At 36.4% G+C, this 19,650-nt stretch overlaps 1 protein-coding gene across 3 annotated transcripts in view; it reads left to right on the top strand.

The window, feature by feature from the left end:
• Positions 1 to 562: 562 nt before the first annotated feature.
• The window catches only part of snx7 (sorting nexin 7), a 31,071-nt gene continuing 11,983 nt past the window's right edge, over positions 563 to 19,650 (top strand). For 2 of the 3 annotated variants that reach the window (XM_067378537.1, XM_067378536.1), the window contains exons 1-8: positions 563 to 790; positions 5,722 to 5,913; positions 5,989 to 6,099; positions 6,318 to 6,476; positions 8,066 to 8,264; positions 8,424 to 8,623; positions 10,510 to 10,596; positions 14,086 to 14,187. In XM_067378537.1, coding sequence (XP_067234638.1) covers positions 668 to 790; positions 5,722 to 5,913; positions 5,989 to 6,099; positions 6,318 to 6,476; positions 8,066 to 8,264; positions 8,424 to 8,623; positions 10,510 to 10,596; positions 14,086 to 14,187 — 1,173 coding nt within the window. In that variant the 5' untranslated portion in view covers positions 563 to 667. The remainder of the gene's footprint in view (positions 791 to 5,721; positions 5,914 to 5,988; positions 6,100 to 6,317; positions 6,477 to 8,065; positions 8,265 to 8,423; positions 8,624 to 10,509; positions 10,597 to 14,085; positions 14,188 to 19,650) is intronic. The other variant, XM_067378538.1, reaches the window with a different exon arrangement.

Here is a 19,650-nt window from a genome sequence, read left to right as displayed (position 1 = left end):
TTTTTTTCGAATGACGAAAGAAAGACATGAACATCTTGGATGACATGGGGGTGAGTAAATCATCAGGAAAAGTTTATTTAAAAGTGGACTAATCCTTTAAACTTAACAGTTTTGGGGCACCATTGAATTCCATAGTAGTTTTTTTCCTACTATGGAAGTCAATGGTGCCCCAAAGTGGCCTGGTTACAAACTTTCTTCAAAATATCTTCCTTTGTGTTCAACAGGACAAAGAAATGTATACAGATTTGGAACAACTTAAGGGCGAGTAAATGATGATAGAATTTTCATTTTGGGGTGAACTATCCCTTTAAACCCATAAACGTAGTTTCTTACCTCAAGTTTAATTTGAATTATGCAAACCACATAAGCCTGCATTTCAAACTTTAAAAACAACCATCTGATGTAAATCACTATTATTTCCCGGTTTAGCACTCAATAACCTCTAAACGCAGGAGCTTTTGGCTAAAAACCAACCAAAACATCAAGTCGAATACAGTAAACATACTCCTTCACGTGGGCGTCCCGCAGCGCTCAACTCGGCCCTTTCCTTGTCTCGCGGTTTCCGATTCTGCGCAGTTGATCCCCGCTTCGGCTGAGCTTTAGAGAGCTGTGCGGAAAAACTGATGAAGTCCAGAAAACTTGTAGCAAAGTAGCGATTTGAGCAAAGATGAGTGGACCTGTCGACGACAACGCCGTGCCATCGGGCAATTCTTCGGTTGCGATTCCGACAGACATCAGCGGGCAAATATTAGATCTAGATGAAGACGATGACTTGGAAGTTTTCAGTAAGGTAATATATAATCAACTGGTTTTAACTGAGATGATCGATCGCAGACTGTAGATCAGTGCTGTAAAACAGGCTCAGTTAAAGTCGTTTGATTCTACATCATAAAGCACGTAGAAATCTCTCTGGAGTTTTCTCACTGAAATCTGGGTGTTTTGCTGTGATCTGAAGTTTCAAAGGTCAGCGATCAGGCGCTGTCATGGTATGTTTTTTTTTTGTTTTTTTGTTTTTTCTCACATCGGAGTTGTGTATTTTCTGTTGAGTTCGTCTTAAACTTCATTTGGTGTCAGATATTTCGTTTTAAATGGCCAAAACTCATCGCTCAGTTCAGTATAGATACAGACTGTGTGTTTCCAGCTCTCTGACGTCTATCTGACTGTCTTTCTGTCTGTCTGTCGACGGAGTAAAATGCCCTAGCAGCAGCCAGCAAACTAGACAGAACTCCATAACAATTCCCAGCAAGCAGGTAGAACATAGTAGCAATGCCTAGCAACAGTTACAACACCTTAGCAACAGTTAGAACACCCTAGCAATGCCCTAACAACCACTCAAGACAACTTTAGCAAACATTTGCTTGCACTCTGTCTGTTTTAAAGCTTTGTACAACCTTAAAGGGATATTTCACCCAAAAGGGAAAATTCTGTCATCAGTTACTCACCCTCATGTCGTTCCAAACCCATAAGACTTTCGTTCACCTTTGGAACACAAATTAAGATCTTTTTAATGAAATCTGAGAGCTTTCGGTCTCTCCATTGGCAGCTATGCAACTACCACTTTCAAGCCCCAGAAAGGTAGTTAGACGTCATTAAAGTAATCCATGTGACTCCAGTGGTTTTTGATGCGCAAACTGAAATTGTGCAAGAAAACTAGTGGTTCAACAGATCACAAAACTCACGGTTCGGATCATATCATGGTTATTAGGTCACTGATCAGATCATTTTTTGGATCAGCACAAAAAACAAAAAAAAAATGAGGGGTAACTTTCCAATTATTACTTAGCCCACTTTAACTACTCCAATACCAAAGCAGAAATTGTTAGCCTAACTAATACATTATTAAAGGAAAGTGAACAGACTGTAAAAAGAACAAATACTGTACACCAATTACAAGCATAGATAAATACATCATAAAGTTACAAATAAAGTATAAGGTCTAACTGTAGTATTAATTTTTGTGTACTGCAATGTATGTAAAATGACTGTATAAATTTAAAGGTGCCATTGAATTGAAAATTGAATTTACCTTGGCATAGTTGAATAACAAGAGTTCACTCTCAAACTCCATTGTTTCCTCCTTCTTATATAAATCTCATTTGTTTAAAAGACCTCTGAAGAACAGGCGAATCTTACATAACACTCGGGGTGTACGCATACGTATTTGCATATGCCAGCCCATGATCGAGGCATTACACAAGGGCAGCCAGTATTAACGTCTGGATCTGTGCACAGCTGAATCATCAGACTAGATAAGCAAGCAAGGACAACAGCAAAAAATGGCAGATGGAGTGATAATAACTGACATGATCTATAATATCATGATATTTTTAGTGATATTTGTAAATTGTCTTTCTAAATGTTTCTTTAGCATGTTGATAATGTACTGTTAAATCGTTTCTTACTGTATTCAGGGAGACAAGAGCCGTCGCTATTTTCATTTTTAAACACTTTTCAGTCTGTATAATTCATAAACACAACTTCATTCTTTATAAATCTCTCCAACAGTGTGTAATGTTAGCTTTAGCCACGGAGCACTATCAAACTCATTCAGAATCAAATGTAAACATCCACATAAATACCATACTTACCATATTTACGTTACTGCATGACGAACACTTTGTAAAGATCCATTTTGAGGGTTATATTAGCCATGTGAACTTTGTTTATGCAATGATAGAGTCGAGAGCTCGGGAGGGGGCGGAGAGCGTGAGCAATTAAAGGGGTCGCAGCCTGAATTGGCGCATTTCTAATTATGCCTCAAAATAGGCAGTTAAAAAAAATTATAAAAAAAATCTAAGGGGTATTTTGAGCTGCAACTTCACAGACACATTCAGGGGACACCTTAGACTTATATTACATCTTGTAAAAAAAACGTTCGATGGCACCTTTAATTTAGATAAATCTTTGTTAAAGCTGTGTTTTGTTGTTTGATTTACATGACAGACAACAGCAGGTATTTATAGGTTTCTGTCACTTTAAGAGTAAGACCCCATGCACGCACACATCCGATAGATACACATCCAAATTCTCACCTTGTTTACTTAAGACATGACCGAATGTGTTTACGAGAATACTTGCCGAGAGGGGTATTTTGACTGACGTAATGCGTGTCCATCCAAGTGCATTTAGGATGCGAAAGAGAAATCAATTTGGAGTTTGCGAGCTATCTGAAACACGCCTCTCTCTCTGTGTGTGCGCGAGCCTTGTATACATGTGCGTCTGTGCGCACCAATAACAACGTGGCGTGCGATACCGAATTAAATCTTCTTTTGCCTCTTCTAGCGCTGGAATGGTTTTATATCTGTTTATTGTGTAAACTAGCAAGACAAAACGTGCAAATGATAACCCTTCACTCTATTGCAGTTAAACTTGCAGTTGATCCGCGAATCACATGCGTGCCGAACCGTGGGGCTTAGTCCATACGGATCATGATTCAACAACGATCCCTTTAACCACTTAAAAAAAACCTTTATTTACAAAATATTAATCTTCAACTCAGGTGCACGCAACGTCTGCTCGCGCATGCATCTTGTGGTGCACTTGTGAACGCACGTTGAAGAATAATATGTTGTAAATAAAGTAGTAAATTATGTTTTTTTTTTTTTTGCACAAATCACTCACATTGCTTCATGAAACTGAGGTTAAACCACTGGCTTACCTTTGTGGGGCTTGAAAGTGTCAGTTGGGTAGGCTGTCAATGGAGGGACAGAAAGCTCTCAAAATCCATTAAAAAGATCTTAATTTGTGTTCTGAAGATGAACGGATGTCTTACGGGTTTGGAATGACATGAGTGTGAGTAATTATAATTTTCTTAAACTCTTCCTTTAAACTTTCCGTCACAGCTTTGTCAGTCCAAAAAGTCTTGACAAACTTTCATTCGGAGCTGGAGTGTTTGTACTTCTCTTAAACATTTTGGGTGGTTTTGTAGTTCGTATTAACAGTGAATGGTTCTGAATGGAAGTGAGGTGTTTGTAGTGTAAAGCAGAAGTGCAGTTTGTGCTGACTATGGGCCAGTTTGTTATGACAGGAAACAGACACACGGGCTTCTTTCCCAGCAGCTGTGGCTAAACGAGAGGGATTTGCATGCGTCAGTGTTTGGATCAGGAAAAGATAGCAAAACAGTAGGAAAATCAGATGTTTGTCTCTCACTGTGATAAAATCACAAACGCAGCAGGTTTAAAGTAATTTAATGATACTCTTAAAATGGCAATCATATTGGATAGGGCTGCACGATATATCGCATGAGATTGTCATGCGCATTTCATCAATAAAGCCGGTTCCCTTATTACCACTAAATCGCCATCACCTGCTTTCAAATGCAGCGGCATTTAATAGACAGAGCCGTAGAACACTGAAAAGCCTCGCAATATCGCGTTCATATCGCAGATGAATCGCCTTCGATAATGAACGCGATATTGCGTGGCTTTTCAGTGATCTACGGCTCTGTCTATTAAATGCCGCTCCATTTGAAAGCAGGTGATGGCGATTTAACGGTAATCAGGGAACCGGCTTTACTGACGAAATGCGCGTGACAATCTCATGCGATATATCGTGCAGCCCTAATATTGGAGTTCTGTGGTTTAGTAACAATAGCAGAACCGTTTATTGTTCCTTTTTATATTGTTCACTAAAATACATCGATTTTTTTTTTTTTTTTTTGAAAACTTAAATTTAAGCACAATAGCTATTTTAAAAAAAAATGTTTTTAGGTATATACAAGTCTAAATTTAACTCTTAAAAGACCAGCACAACAAGAAATGTTTCTTGAGTAGCAAATCAGCATATTAGAATGATTTCTGAAGAGTCATGTGACACTGAAGACTGGAGTAATGATGATGCTTAAAATTCAGCACAGGATGACATTTTTAAAATACAGTAGAGGCCAAAAGTGATGTCCAGCCCAGGAAAATTGACATCTTCACCCCTTATTAAAATATTATTAAAAATAAGTTAAAGATTTTGTAATATTGCGTAGGTGTGTTTGGAGTCAGTCGTTTTATTTTTGATGACCCAATGAAACATGCCAAATTGTGTGGACATATTTTTTGGCCAGGCTGTCATACAAAAAAAAAAAAAGAAATTATGGACATACAAAATCAAAAGAGAACCAACAAAATATTAATAACTGAATATGTTGTAGTCAATGTATGCTTTTTCCTTTTGAGCTTTTTGTTTTTCTATGCATTTTTTTGTTTGCTTAATAAAATAAAACCTGTAGCTGTGTCAGATAAATACCTTAACCAAATATTTTTCTTCCCTTAAATTAAACATATTTAAAAAATATTAAATAATTTCCTCAAAGTTTGATAGTTTAATCGAACTTGTAGGGTCATTAAAAACAAATATCTCCTCCAGACATCACTTTTGGATACTACTGTATATTAAAATAGAAAACCTTTAATGTCAATTGCAATCATATTTCACAATATTTCAGTTTTTACTGTAGTTCTGTGATCCAATAAATGCAGCCTTGGTGAGCATAAGAGACTTACCAACTCCAAACTTTTAAACGGTGATGTATATCTATAGATTTTGTTTAAATAGTTGTTTTAAATTCAGTGGTACTTTTTGTTGCTGTAAACCAATTTTTTTTTTTTTTTTTTTTTTTTTTGCTGTAAACCAATCCACATCTAGTTAGTAGAAAACACGTATTGTATGCGTCTGAACACTTGTGCGGTTGGTCCCTCGCGTGTCCTGATCCACGTCTTGTATTTTGTGTAGGATACGACTCTCACAGAGGGAAGCTCTTTCAACGCCTCCATGCAGACCTCCCCTGCTTCAATGATCAACCAGTACAAGTTTGAGGAAGAAGAGGAAGATGCCGACACCAAAGATATTTTTGTCACAGTCGATAACCCAGAGAGTCTCGTGACGGCTATCGAGACATACGTAACCTACCGGGTCATGACCAAGGTATGGCAGATCTGAGCACACATTCACTAAGTCAGGTTCTGTGAATAATTCTCTCAACTTTTTCCCTCACATCAGACCACACGGAGCGAGTTTGACGAGAGTGAGTTTGAGGTGCGAAGGCGATACCAAGACTTCCTGTGGTTAAAGGGACGTCTGGAAGAGGCTCATCCCACGCTCATTGTTCATGTAGGTGAAGAGTCTCTTGCTTGTCAAACATTCTGGAAGAATGAACACAGTTAGTATGGAAGTCTTTATCATTTACCCATGCTAATATATTGGTAAAGTTGAGTGGAGGAGGTTCTAATACCTTTAAGACATCATTTCACTCCCCTGTCAAAATAAAATAAATAAATAAAGTTTCTCATAATATCTCGTAATACAATGACTTGATTGTGTCCCATCAGCCGCTACCTGAGAAGTTTGTGATGAAAGGAATGGTGGAGAGATTTAATGAAGATTTCATTGAGACAAGGAGGAAGGCGCTGCACAGGTTTCTGAACAAGATAGCAGAACATCCAATTTTCTCCAGCACTGAGGATTTTAAGATCTTTCTCACAGCAGGGGTAAGACTCTTTATTTATTTATGTATGTATTTATGCATGAATGCATGTATCTGTTTATGCATTTATTTATTCATGAATTTTTAGGTAGTTATTTATCTACGTTTTTTCGCAGATAAATAACTATGAAATAAATGAATTCGTATTAATTCATTTATATTCAGTTATTTATCTATTTATATTTTTAAACATTTTATACAATTTACAAATGTATTTTTATATTTATTCATTCGTTCGTTTTATTTTTAGTTTGTTTTTATCTATTTATTTATTATATGTTTTATACAACTAATTACACATTATTATTTATACATTTTATGTACATATTTGTCTGTTACATTTTATTTATTTAAACATTTATGCATGCATTTAATTTTACATTTATACATTTATGTTTATGCATTTATTTATAAAATGCATTTTTTAAATTAATATTATAAATATTTAATTAAGTTAATTTATTTATAGGTTTGTTTGTTTTTTAATACTTAAAGGTACAGTGGATGTATTAAAGTTTAAGTATTTAATATTTAAGTATTAAGTATTAAACTTACACATAATTAAAGGGATAGTTCACCCAAAAATTAAAATTCTGTCATCATTTACTCACCCTCAAGTTGTTTCAAACATATATATATATATATATATATATATATATATATATATATATATATATATATATATATATATATATATATATATATATATATATATATATATATATATCTATCTTTGTTCTGCTGTACACAAAGGAAGATATTTTGAAGAATGTTTGTAACCAAGCAGATCTCGCCCCCCATTGACTACCATAGCATTTTTTCCCTTACTATGGTAGACAATGGGGGGCGAGATCTGCTTGGTTACAAACATTCTTCAAAATATCTTCCTTTGATCTGCTTGGTTACAAACATTCTTGCTTTGTGTACATCAGAACAAAGAAATATGGGTTTGGAACTACTTGAGGGTGAGTAAATCGTGACAGAAGTTTCTCTTTTGGGTGAACTGTCCCTTTAAGTATTAAACTTAAGCATAACTCATCCTAAACCATATCTAAAGACCAAAAGTAGAAACTTGGGGCTTTTTTGACCCAGGCCAGTAAGTGATCACCTGATCACATATCAGTTATATGTTATAATCACCATTTCTGTTTTGTGTAGATGTTCCACTGGAAGATTTTGCTCTTTTGCTAGAGACATTGTTTTCTTCTTAATAAGGACATTAAATCTTGCCTGCACACACACACACACACAGTCCCACACTCTACTTTACCCTGATAATCACTGACCTTCTGTGTGTTCACCATACGTCATCTCAGTTTTGCTTCATAAGAGGATTATGTTGAATGCACGGAGATAATGTGACAGTTTCTGTTTAGACCTGACTGAGTGACCTCGAAGATAAGTACTCTCCTCACCTCCTTTCAGTCATAATAGAGGAAGATTTGCTGTTATGGATATTTGACGCTTCGTCGGCTGTCGACCACATTTTCAGTTATTAGAGGCTTTTGCTGAGAAAAAAAATGTAGTGGAAATGGGGGTTATTTTGCTGTTGTCAACCTGCATCATACACCGTTCCTCTGATCTTCTGTGCAGGAGTTAACCTCTCATAAGAAACAGGGTCCAGGTTTTCTGAGCCGGATGGGGGAGACGGTGAAAGCTGTCGCTGCTACAGTCAGAGGGGTCCGAAACCGGCCCGAGGAGTTCACTGACATGCAGGAGTACGTGGAAGCCTTCAGTCAGAAGATCAGCTCACTTGATAAAGTTACTCAAAGAATCGTCAGAGAGCAGAAAGGTTGGACACACACTTTTCCATGAATTCTCCTCATTCTCATCTCACATGTCCGGTCTCATATTTTTCTTACGTAATTGACTGGCAGACGTATTCATATTGGCTGTAGCTGCTATAGAATGATGGGAACGCTGCATAAACTGGCTGCTGCTGTTGTCACAGAGTACCTGGAGGAGCTGAAGGAGTGTGGGCCGATGTACGCGCTGTGGTCACAATCAGAGGAGGAGCTGGCCGAGCCCCTGACGAGCATGGCAAGCAGTCTGGACAGTTGTTGCAAGGAGACAGAGGAGCGGGTCAAACAGATCAACGATCACCTGATTCCAGCTCTTCATGAGTACGTCCTCTGCACTGAGACTCTCAAGGTAGACCTGCTGACAAGATGATCCTGTTTTCTCTTTCTTAAAGAGATAGTTCAGCCCCAAATGAATGCTATCATCATTTACTCACCCTCATGTCATTCCAAACTTGTATTATATTCTTTATTCTGCAGAACACAAAAAGGCGGAATCTTGAAAAAAGCAAGGAAGGCAAAGATGCATTAAATTGATCAAAAGTGACAGTAAAGACATTTATAATATTACAAAAAAAAAAAAAAATCTATTTCTGAACTTTTTATTCATCAAAGAATCCGGACCAAACAAAGCAAACAGAACTACAAGTGTGAACACACTTAAAGGTGCCCTAGAATAAAAAAAATTGAATTTACCTCGGCATAGTTGAATAACAAGAGTTCAGTACATGGAAAAGACATACAGTGAGTCTCAAACTCCATTGTTTCCTCCTTTTTATATAAATCTCATTTGTTTAAAAGACCTCCGAAGAACAGGCGAATCTCAACATAACACCGACTGTTACGTAACAGTCGGGATCATTAATATGTACGCCCCCAATATTTGCATATGCCAGCCCATGTTCAAGGCATTAGACAAGGGCAGCCAGTATTAACGTCTGGATCTGTGCACAGCTGAATCATCAGACTAGGTAAGCAAGCAAGAACAACAGCGAAAAATGTCAGATGGAGCAATGATAACTGACATGATCCATGATTACATGATATTTTTAGTGATATTTGTAAATTGTCTTTCTAAATGTTTCGTTAGCATGTTGCTAATGTACTGTTAAATGTGGTTAAAGTTACCATTGTTTCTTACTGTATTCATGGAGACAAGAGCCGTCGTTATTTTCATTTTTAAACACTTGCAGTCTGTATAATTCATAAACACAACTTCATTCTTTATAAATCTCTCCAACAGTGTGTAATGTTAGCTTTAGCCACGGAGCACTATCAAACTCATTCAGAATCAATTGTAAACATCCAAATAAATACTATACTTACGCAATTAGACATGTTGCATGACAAACACTTTGTAAAGATCCATTTTGAGGCTTATATTAGCTGTGTGAACTTTGTTTATGCTGTTTAAGGCAAGCGCGAGCTCCGTGGGCGGGGAACGCGCGATTTAAAGTGGCCGCAGCCTAAATTGGCTAATGTTTAATGATGCCCCGAAATAGGCAGTTAAAAAAATTAATACAAAAAAAATCTATGGGGTATTTTGAGCTGAAACTTTACAGACACATTCAGGAGACACCTTAGACTTATATTACATCTTTTTAAAAGATGTTCTACGGCATCTTTAAAATGATTTCTGAAGGATCATGTGACAATGAAGACTGGAGTAATGATGCTGAAAATTCAGCTTTGATATCACAAGAATAAATTGTTTTAAAATATATTAAAATGGAAAACAGTTCTTTTAAATTGTAATAATATTTAATAAAATTTGTGTTTTTACTGTATTTTGTGATCAAATACATGCAGCCTTGGTGAGCAGAAGACTTCTTTCAAAAACATTAAGAATCCCCAAACTTTTTAACGGTAGTGTATGCGTCGATAAAAACAGTTGAAACATTTCTCAAAATATCTGACATGAGGGTGAGTAAATAGCAACAGAATTAACATTTTAGGTGAACTATGCCTTTAAGTATATAATACTAATCAGTTGTTTTGGTTAAATTAAATGTTCTGTTCTAGTTTGTTTGAGGCAAATAACCTGCTTGTTTTCCTAGTATAGAAATCATGTTTGAATTGATATGATATTGGCATACACCTTAACGCAAAGCTAAGATCAATAGAGCTGGCATTATGTTTTTTCCGAGGCTTATCACATATTTCATCCAACCTTAAATTTCATTAAAATATATTGATCACAATTTTCATACTTCATGAGTATTGATCATGGGCTTCCAGGCGGTACTAAGGAGGCGAGACAACATCCAGGCGGATTTCGAAGCGAAGACTGAAGCTCTTGCCACGAAGAAGGCTGACAGGGATACGGTAGGTCTATTATTGACTCTTTCCACTCTCCACGTAATCCGTCCAGCGCTCCTTTGAAAATTCACACAGATTATTTTTAATAAAACCGAGCTCTAGCCGTTCATTAGACAGCACTCCTTTTTAAGCTGTAAAAGGATTTTGGAGAGATTATATAAATATCTCCGGATAGCTGTAGATGTCCCTTCAAGCCAGACTCCTCTTCAAAAAGGATGCTTTTAAGTAATACTCATATTGCCCAAGCTAATATTGCCATATTTAGGTCTCTTTGGATTTTTGAGTTTAATTTTTGTCCATCAAATATCAGGGGCAGGAAGCTTGAACGCTCTGAAAGGGCATTACTGGACAAAGAACCGATGGTGTCTAGAGAAGCTTAGCAGCATCTCTTCTCAATTTAATTACGTGTTTTGATTGAGCGCGGTCCCTGCTGACTTGTGCTGCTTACTACAAAAGGCCATTTCCAAAATGAGAAGGTATCCCCAATGCTCAGATTTTTTTTTTTTTTTTTTACCAAAAGAACTATAAGAATATGCTCTAGATTCACTCACTCACAGCAAGTAGCAAAAAAAAAAAAAAAAGATAAACCATATATGTGAATGGTGTCCTAATGCAAATACATGGTATATTAAACAATACATAATAGTGATCGGTGTTGGGAAACTTATTGTAAAATTGTACTTTAGACAAGCTACTCATAATTTAAACTAGGTAAAGTACAGTCAGGCTACGTTTTAAAAAAAGAAAAAGGGGGTTCTAATTTTTTAACTCACGGACCCCCAATGGCTCCCTTCCTAAAATATAGACAGCTATATATTTAAAAGTATAAAGACCTATTTTATTCTGTGATAAAATATTACATGGACAATATAGAATGGTGTAAATACTGATCCACAGCATTTAAAGGGGTCATATTGTGCTTTTTAATGTTGTCCTTTTCCTTCAGTGTGTAACGTATCTGTTTGTGCATGTCTGCGATCTGCAAAGTTTCAAAGCTCATAGTCTCCCACAAAGGGATTTATTCTAACAGAGAACACTGATCCAGACATACCTAAAAACTTGATCAAAGTCCATATATTACTTCCTCAAATGTCACAACAGTCCTCCAGACTAACATTTGACCTGCACCTGATTTGGTAGCACTGGGGGGATTTTTAATTTAAAGTTTCTTTTTATCATAAAATTACTATTGTTTTGCATTATTAATTGCAATTACTATTTATATTACATGTCTTTTTATTGTAAATGTAAGGAAATTAATTAATTATCACTACAGCGAATTCAGACGCTTTCTTACTGGATCTCCCAGCGCTGTGTAGTAACGGTGTCGCATTCTCGAGATCGGCCTGAGAACCTGTTCTGAGCTCGTTCTGCGCTGTTTAATATTGGTCTGAGCTGATAAACAGTCCACGCAGCTCAAACAAGTAGCGCAGTTTCATTCCACTTTCATTTCATTATTCTTATTCAACATTAATGGCCGCTTTTATCAGTTGGTCAATGTGGTGGTGGCAAAATTTAGTCGCACCAGCAGGAAAAAGGGTCGCAAAATGCAACCATTTTGTCTCAGTGTGGAACCATGTCATGGTGATTCTGTCTGTTTGGATGCGAAAGCAAAACAGCTTAGTTTGGCTTTCCGAAAATGGATAAAATTAGGAATCAGAGGTTAAGATTTATTTATAAAGCTGTTCTTGAGCAGTACAACCCAAAAGATTGTTTTACAGAGGACAGCTTCCTGAACTTGGCAGAGTGCGTCGCAAGCTATATAAAAAGAATACTTACCACTGTAAAACGTTCTGCTGAAGTTGTGCATGCAAAGTTGGTTCTGATTGATCTGGTTGATCATCCACATTTTCAGAATCCGACTCTGGCTTGAACTGATACAGTAAAACCCATGACATTAACCGTGTTTACATTTGCTTAAAAAGCCTTGGAAGCTGAAGCTTGCGATTAGGATAAGGGGCGCTACATTTGCGACACGCTTGAGGTGTTTGTCCAATCACAATGCACTGGGTCAGAGCACTCTGATCTTTTCAGAAGGAGGATCTTTGGAAATATCTGGGAAGATAGACTGGGAATACATGAGCTGCAATTATGTACAGTATGTGAAAAATAATGTTTTTTGTTTTTTTTTGGAACATTTAAAGGTGCCCTAGATTCAAAAATTGAGTTTACCTCGGCATAGTTAAATAACAAGAGTTCAGTACATGGAAATGACATACAGTGTGTCTCAAACTCCATTGTTTCCTCCTTCTTATATAAATCTCATTTGTTTAAAAGACCTCCGAAAAACAGGCGAATCTCAACATAACACCGACTGTTACGTAACAGTCGGGCTGTACGCCCCAATATTTGCATATGCCAGCCCATGATCAAAGCATTAGACAAGGGCAGCCAGTATTAACGTCTGGATCTGTGCACAGCTGAATCATCTGACTAGGTAAGCAAGCAAGGACAATAGTGAAAAATGGCAGATCCATGATATCATGATATTTTTAGTGATATTTGTAAATTGTCTTTCTAAATGTTTTGTTAGCATGTTGCAAATGTACTGTTAAATGTGGTTAAAGTTAACATCGTTTCTTCTTGTATTCATGGAGACAAGAGCCGTCGCTATTTTCATTTTTAAACACTTGCAGTCTGTATAATTCATAAACACAACTTCATTCTTTATAAATCTCTCCAACAGTGTGTAATGTTAGCTTTAGCCACGGAGCACAGCCTCAAATTCATTCAGAATCAAATGTAAACATCAAAATAAACACTGTACTTATGCGATTAGACATGCTGCATGACGAACACTTTGTAAAGATCCATTTTGAGGGTTATATTAACTGTTTGAACTTTTTTTATGTTGTTTAAGGCAAGCGCGAGCTCTTGGGGCCAGGAGCACCAGATTTAAAGGGTCACACACCCTGAATCAGCTCATTTCTAACTATGCCCCAAAATAGGCAGTTAAAAAAATTAATTAAAAAAATCTATGGGGTATTTTGAGCGGAAACTTCACAGACACATTCAGGGGACACCTTAGACTCATATTACATCTTTTAAAAAAAAGTTCTAGGGCACCTTTAAAGTATGTTAACCTATTCTATTACAGCCAATAAACAAAATAATGAACTTTTGAAATAGCATCATATGATCCCTTTAACATTTTACTACAAAAAGCAATAAAACATCAATAAAAATACTATATAAATTGTTTTTTTGTACCATTTCATTTACAAACAAGGAGAGTTTTTGTTCTTTTTCTGTTTACTCGAGTGTAAAACTATTTGTGCAATGTAATGTGACAAAAAACTGCAGTGTAACATAGTTGTTGATGGCTCGCTGCTTGCAGGGATCTAACCAGTATCCCATTATAAACCCAATATAGCATTTCTGAATTTCCATAGAGTGATATCATTAACATTATTCATTGCAGTAAACATGTGTTTTGTGACTTCAAGTCCAGACTTGTTCATTTTCATGTGTCCATTGCTCGTGTGTCCATTGAAGGAATCTAAGGTGCTGAGTTTAGCATGGGACAGCTTGGTGGGACGATCCCCCGAGGAGGTCAAGCAACAGAAACAGCAGAAACTTAAGGCCGAGATTAAGGAGGTAATATTTCCCATCAGCGCTTGAGCTTGGCCTTACTAGCTTCTTCTGGCTTTATCTGCTCGAGCGTTCATTTGACATGGTAGATGGGTTTTCCCAGGTGACACACCCTGATATTAGGGTGTGTTGTTGCCTTGTCTTTGTTTCACACATTTTTGTTTACAAGCATAGTTTAGGCCAGCTTTACATTTGAGTGTTGTGGTGTGTGATGTCAACATAATATGCCGTCTAACATGCTGTGGCTATTTTGAGTGGATAATCGGTTAATATCTCTCTCTGCTGAACATGTTAGTGTAGTAGGTTTTCTCTTACAGAATTAGGGTGTGGTGCATGTGACCTTTTTTCAATCTCGTCTGTCTACTTTGTGCTAGAGACATGAATGAAACCTCAAATCATATGACTTGTTGAGGAAAGGTGTGTTATTATTTTCCTTAGAGATCAGGACTGTTTGCAACAGACCCATGAGGCTGGGAAAACCCTTAGTTATAAATAATGGGTTTGTGTTGCAGGATTATTATTTTTTTTATTTTTTTATTTTTTTAATATTTCCATTATTGTTAATTTTTTTTTATTACTATTTATTTATTTTAATTTTTTTTATAAGTTTAGGGCTCCCAAAGTTAATATGTTAATTTTAACAAGTTACTTTATTTTTATTTATTTTTATTTAGTAATTAGCTTATTATTATGTAGTTTACCCTATCATTGTTGCTTTTTAAAGCATTTTCAGTTTTTATTTTAGGTTTAGGGCCATCAAAGATAATGTGTTAATTTTGAATAAGTTATTTTATTTTCAGTTTATTTTTCAATGTAGTTTACCCTATCATTGTTACTTTTTAAAGCATTTTCAGTTTTTATTTTAAGATTACTTGTATCATTTAAAAATGTTTAACGGTAGAATTTCTCAGCAGTCTAGTGTTCTCATGGCATTTTCATATTCATATTTTCATATGCAAACCAGTTGTAAAGGTTTCAAGTTATATAATATACCACCACATATATAAATAAATAAATAATTGGTGGTCATTTTATATTATTTTGGCTTTATTTTAGTTTAGTTTAATTTTTTTTCCAGCTATGTTGGAGTTAACTCAAATAATAGTTAACAAACATTAGCTAGTGATTTGGTTTGTTAATATCATAGACTTGATTTATCCACACAGAACGCCCTAGCAACTACATAGCAACACCCTGGTAACCACTCAGAACTTTAGCAGTGAGTTTTGCATGGGCAAGCAATGTACAAATCTCATTGTTACTGCTTCTTTCATAGTGTTTGCTATTAGACTGCATGAGGTTTTAACGGTTAGCACATCGAGCTGGGGTTCTCATATTGAAGTTATGGGTTCGAATCTGGCTTGCGGCACTTCCTGATCCTGTTGCCCCCTCTTTTCCCCATCATTTTCTGTCATCTCTTTACTTTCACTATGAATAGATGAAAAAAAGACTAGGAGGCAGAGATGTGCTTTCTGTCCAGTAGAGGGCAGTAAAGGTCACTATAAACAGGTGGAAGTTCATCATCCCTTTAATGGTAATCTCTCTCCAGTAGGTCTAAATAAATAATGCTCTAGCGCTTCAGTAAGTTATGTAATGCAATGTCATCCAGACATTTTTAAGTGTCCAAAAACTTGAATACCTGAATCCACCTCAAGTTTGATTCATTCAGTTTTTTTAAGAGTGGAGAGTCTGTTTGTTTGCCTGTGTGTGTGTGTGTGTGTGTGTGTGTGTGTGTGTGTGTGTGTGTGTGTGTGTGTGTGTGTGTGTGTGTGTGTGTGTGTGTGTGTGTGTATGTGTGTGTGTGTTTTAGTGACAGCTACATTAGATGAGTGGAACTAACGATCTGGCCTGCTTGTCAGAAGGGAGACGTGGCTGTAGACAACGTCTCGTCCCTAGAGCACCAAACACAACTGCTGTTCCACAAGACAGCCTCACATCTGATTCACACGAACACACGCTGCAATGGAAATGAGATGGAGCTCTAACAGACAGCCACCTCTGACCTTCATTAGCTTACCTGTCAATAAACATCTCGCTCTCTATTTCCATCTCTTTTAAATGTTTCTCTCAGTCTTGGCCCACTGATCTGACATGCTGCAGCTCTCACAGGCCTGTCATTCCTGACATTACTTGGCATGTTTACTGTTCATCTCTCGCTCGGTTTAGACACTGATACTGTTGAGTGTCATCTGGAGGTGCTTTCACCCCCAGAGAGCTCTCGCACTAAATAGAGTATGATAGAGTTGGCAACGGCCACTCTGTGAGCCAATCACAAGATGCGCAGTGACAGGAAAGCAATTGTGCGAAGACCCTAAAAATACACAACGTGGCTGAAAGTTTATCAACACTATTGTCTAATTACTGAGTTTGAATTGCATTCATTGGACAGTAAAACAGTAATATTGTGAAATATTATTACTATTAAAATTACTGTTTTCTGTTAGAATATATTTTAAAATGTAATTTATTTCTGTGATGACTTTCTTCAGTCCCTTTTATTAGAAATCATTCTAATATGCTGATTTGATGCTCAAGAAACATTTCTTATTATTAACAATTTTAAAAACAGTTGTGCTGCTTAATATTTTAGTGGAATTCATGACAATTTTTTTGTCATGCTGGCGGACCCGGTTTCGAGTCCCACTTAAAGCGGGCGTTTTGAACAGGAGGGGTTACATTGGTGCCGTGACCCAGATGGGAGTGAGGTTTAGGGGGGTGAGTGTAATGGACATAGGCCAGTGAGAGCTGTGCATGTAAACTTCACTCCCCTGATCTAAAGAGACGCTACAGGATGCAGTCTTTAGCCTCCTTGTTAGAGGGCCGGACTCCCATGCCAGCGGACCCGGGTTTGAGTCCCGCTTAGAGTTCGAACAGGAGGGGTTACAAATACAAAGTTTAAAAGAATAATATTTATTTATTATCGGTCAGTTTTGATCGCTTTAATGTGCCCTTGCAGAATAAAAATATTAATTTCTTTATCAAAAAAAAAACATTTGAGTTGTAGTACAGGCAGTACAAGGTTTGGAAGCAGAGTAAATGTAAAGTAGAGAACTATAATAGTCTGGTTTGAAAACAAATTCAAAGCTGTCAGATATGCTTAGCATCATTGTTTAGACGAATTGTTTAGACTTTCGAGACAACTTGCAGTGAGCCAAGAAACAAATTAACTTAATTACAGCGACCGATGTAGTTGATATCAGCATAACAAAATTATTCCTGTGTGCTCAGCAGGTCTTTACAGGAGTTATACGGCTCAGTAATGAAAGTTTTTACAACACTCTAAAATAAAAATGGCTATACGTCAGCAGTCTGATGCTGGAAGAGCTGCTCTAGTAATATTGGTGTTGACATGATGATTTTTACTTGTCCGTTCAGAACTACATGACTTATCATCTCTAGAGCCACAGGTCAGGATTAGGGATGCTCAAAACTACATATTTTCAAAATTGGTTAGTCAGTAGGTCATCTGAAGGATTAGTTGACTAATCTGCAAAGGAAATCCTATACAATTAAGCAGGTTTAAGGTTGTGCAGCCCTTTCAATAGAATAAATAACAGATTTTATTTAGGATTTTATTGCAAAAAAAACTATATATATATATATATATATATATATATATATATATATATATATATATATATATATATATATATATATATATATATATAGTGCTTTCAGTAAAAGACAGCTGTAGCTTAATTTGCATATACAGGTGTTTTGAAGAATAAAAAATAACACTGATTCTAAAACACATACATACATACTTCTCATATATATATATATATATATACACATGTGCTGGTCATATAATTAGAATATCGTGGAAAAGTTCATTTTTTTTTTATTCTGAATTATTTTTAAAAATACAACTTTCATTTATACTAGATTCCCAACATGTAAAGTAAAACATTTCAAAAGTTTTTTTTTTTTTTTTTTTTTTTTTTTTTTAATTTGTTGATCAGAGCGTACAGCTAATGAAAGTCCAAAATCCAGTATCTCAAAATATTAGAATATTTACATTTGAGTTTCATTAAATGACCATCCCTACAGTATAAATTCCGGGTATCTCTTGTTCTTTGAAACCAACACTAATGGGGAAGACTGCTGACTTGGCAATGGTCCAGGAGACAATCATTGACACCCTCCACACAGAGAGTAGGTCACAGATGGTCATTACTGAATGTGGTGGCTGTTTACAGAGTGATGTATCAAAGCATATTAAATGCAAAGTTGACTAGAAGGAAGAAATTGGGTAGGCAAAGGTGCACAAGCAACAGGGATGACCACAAGCTTGAGAATACTGTCAAGTAAAGCAGATTCAAACACTTGGGAGAGCTTCAAAATGAGTCAAATGAAGCCGGAGTCAGAGCATCAAGAGTCACCACACTTAGACATCAGGAAAAGGACTACCAAGCCACTTCTGAAACAGAAACAACATCAGAAGCATCTTACCTGGGCTAAGGAGAAAAAGAACTGGACAGTGAACAGTGGTTGAAAGTCCTCTTTTCAGATAAAAGTAAATTTTGCATTTCATGTTGAAATCATGGTCCCAGAGTCTGAAGGAAGACTGGAGAGGCACAGAATCCAAGCTGCTTGAAGTTTCTGAAGTTAGTAATGATTTGGGGGGCTGTGACATCTGCTGGTGTTGGTCCATTGTGTTTTATCAAGTGCAAAGTCAATGCAGCCACCTTCCAGGAGATTTTGGAGCACTTTATGCTTCCATCTGCTGACAAGCTTTATGGAGATGCTGATTTCCTTTTCCAGCAGGACTTTAGCACCTGCCCACAGTGCAAAAACCACTTCCAAGTGGTTTGCTGACCATGATGTTACTGTGTTTTATTGGCCAGCCAACATGCCTGACCCCTGAATCTATTGGATATTTTCAAGAGAAAGATGAGAAACAGTCGATCCAACAATATATAGATGATCTGAAGGCTCAAAAGTGCCTCAGCAGTGCCACAGGCTGATCACTTCCATGCCACACTTCACTGATGCTGTAATTTGTGCTAGGAGCAAGTCATTTGCTGTAATATGTGCTGCCGACCAAGTATTGAGTGCACAAATGAACATACTGTAAAGAACTTTTCTGTTTTGAAAATCCATTTTTTGATTGATTTTAGGAAATATTCTAATATTTTGAGATACTGGATTTTGGACTTTCATGAGCTGTACGCTCTAATCATCAAAATTAAAAAAAAAAAAAAAAAAAAAAAAAAAACATTTGAAATGTTTTACTTTACATGTAGGGAATCTAGAATATATGAATTTCATTTTTAAAAATAGTTTACAATAAAAAAAATTAACTTTTTCACGATATTCTAATTATATGACCAGCACCTGTGTGTGTGTGTGTGTGTGTGTGTGTATATATATATATACACAGTATATGTTTGTATGTACTTGGCTACTTGTGAATGGTCTTCAAAAGAGTAAGATATTTTTTGGCTACCTGATGGACTTCATATGACA

Source organism: Chanodichthys erythropterus, chromosome 23 (genome assembly GCF_024489055.1).
Source record: "Chanodichthys erythropterus isolate Z2021 chromosome 23, ASM2448905v1, whole genome shotgun sequence".
Taxonomy (NCBI): domain Eukaryota; kingdom Metazoa; phylum Chordata; class Actinopteri; order Cypriniformes; family Xenocyprididae; genus Chanodichthys; species Chanodichthys erythropterus.
Note: the sequence above shows the minus strand (reverse complement) of the source record. Positions and strands in the feature narration are given on the sequence as shown.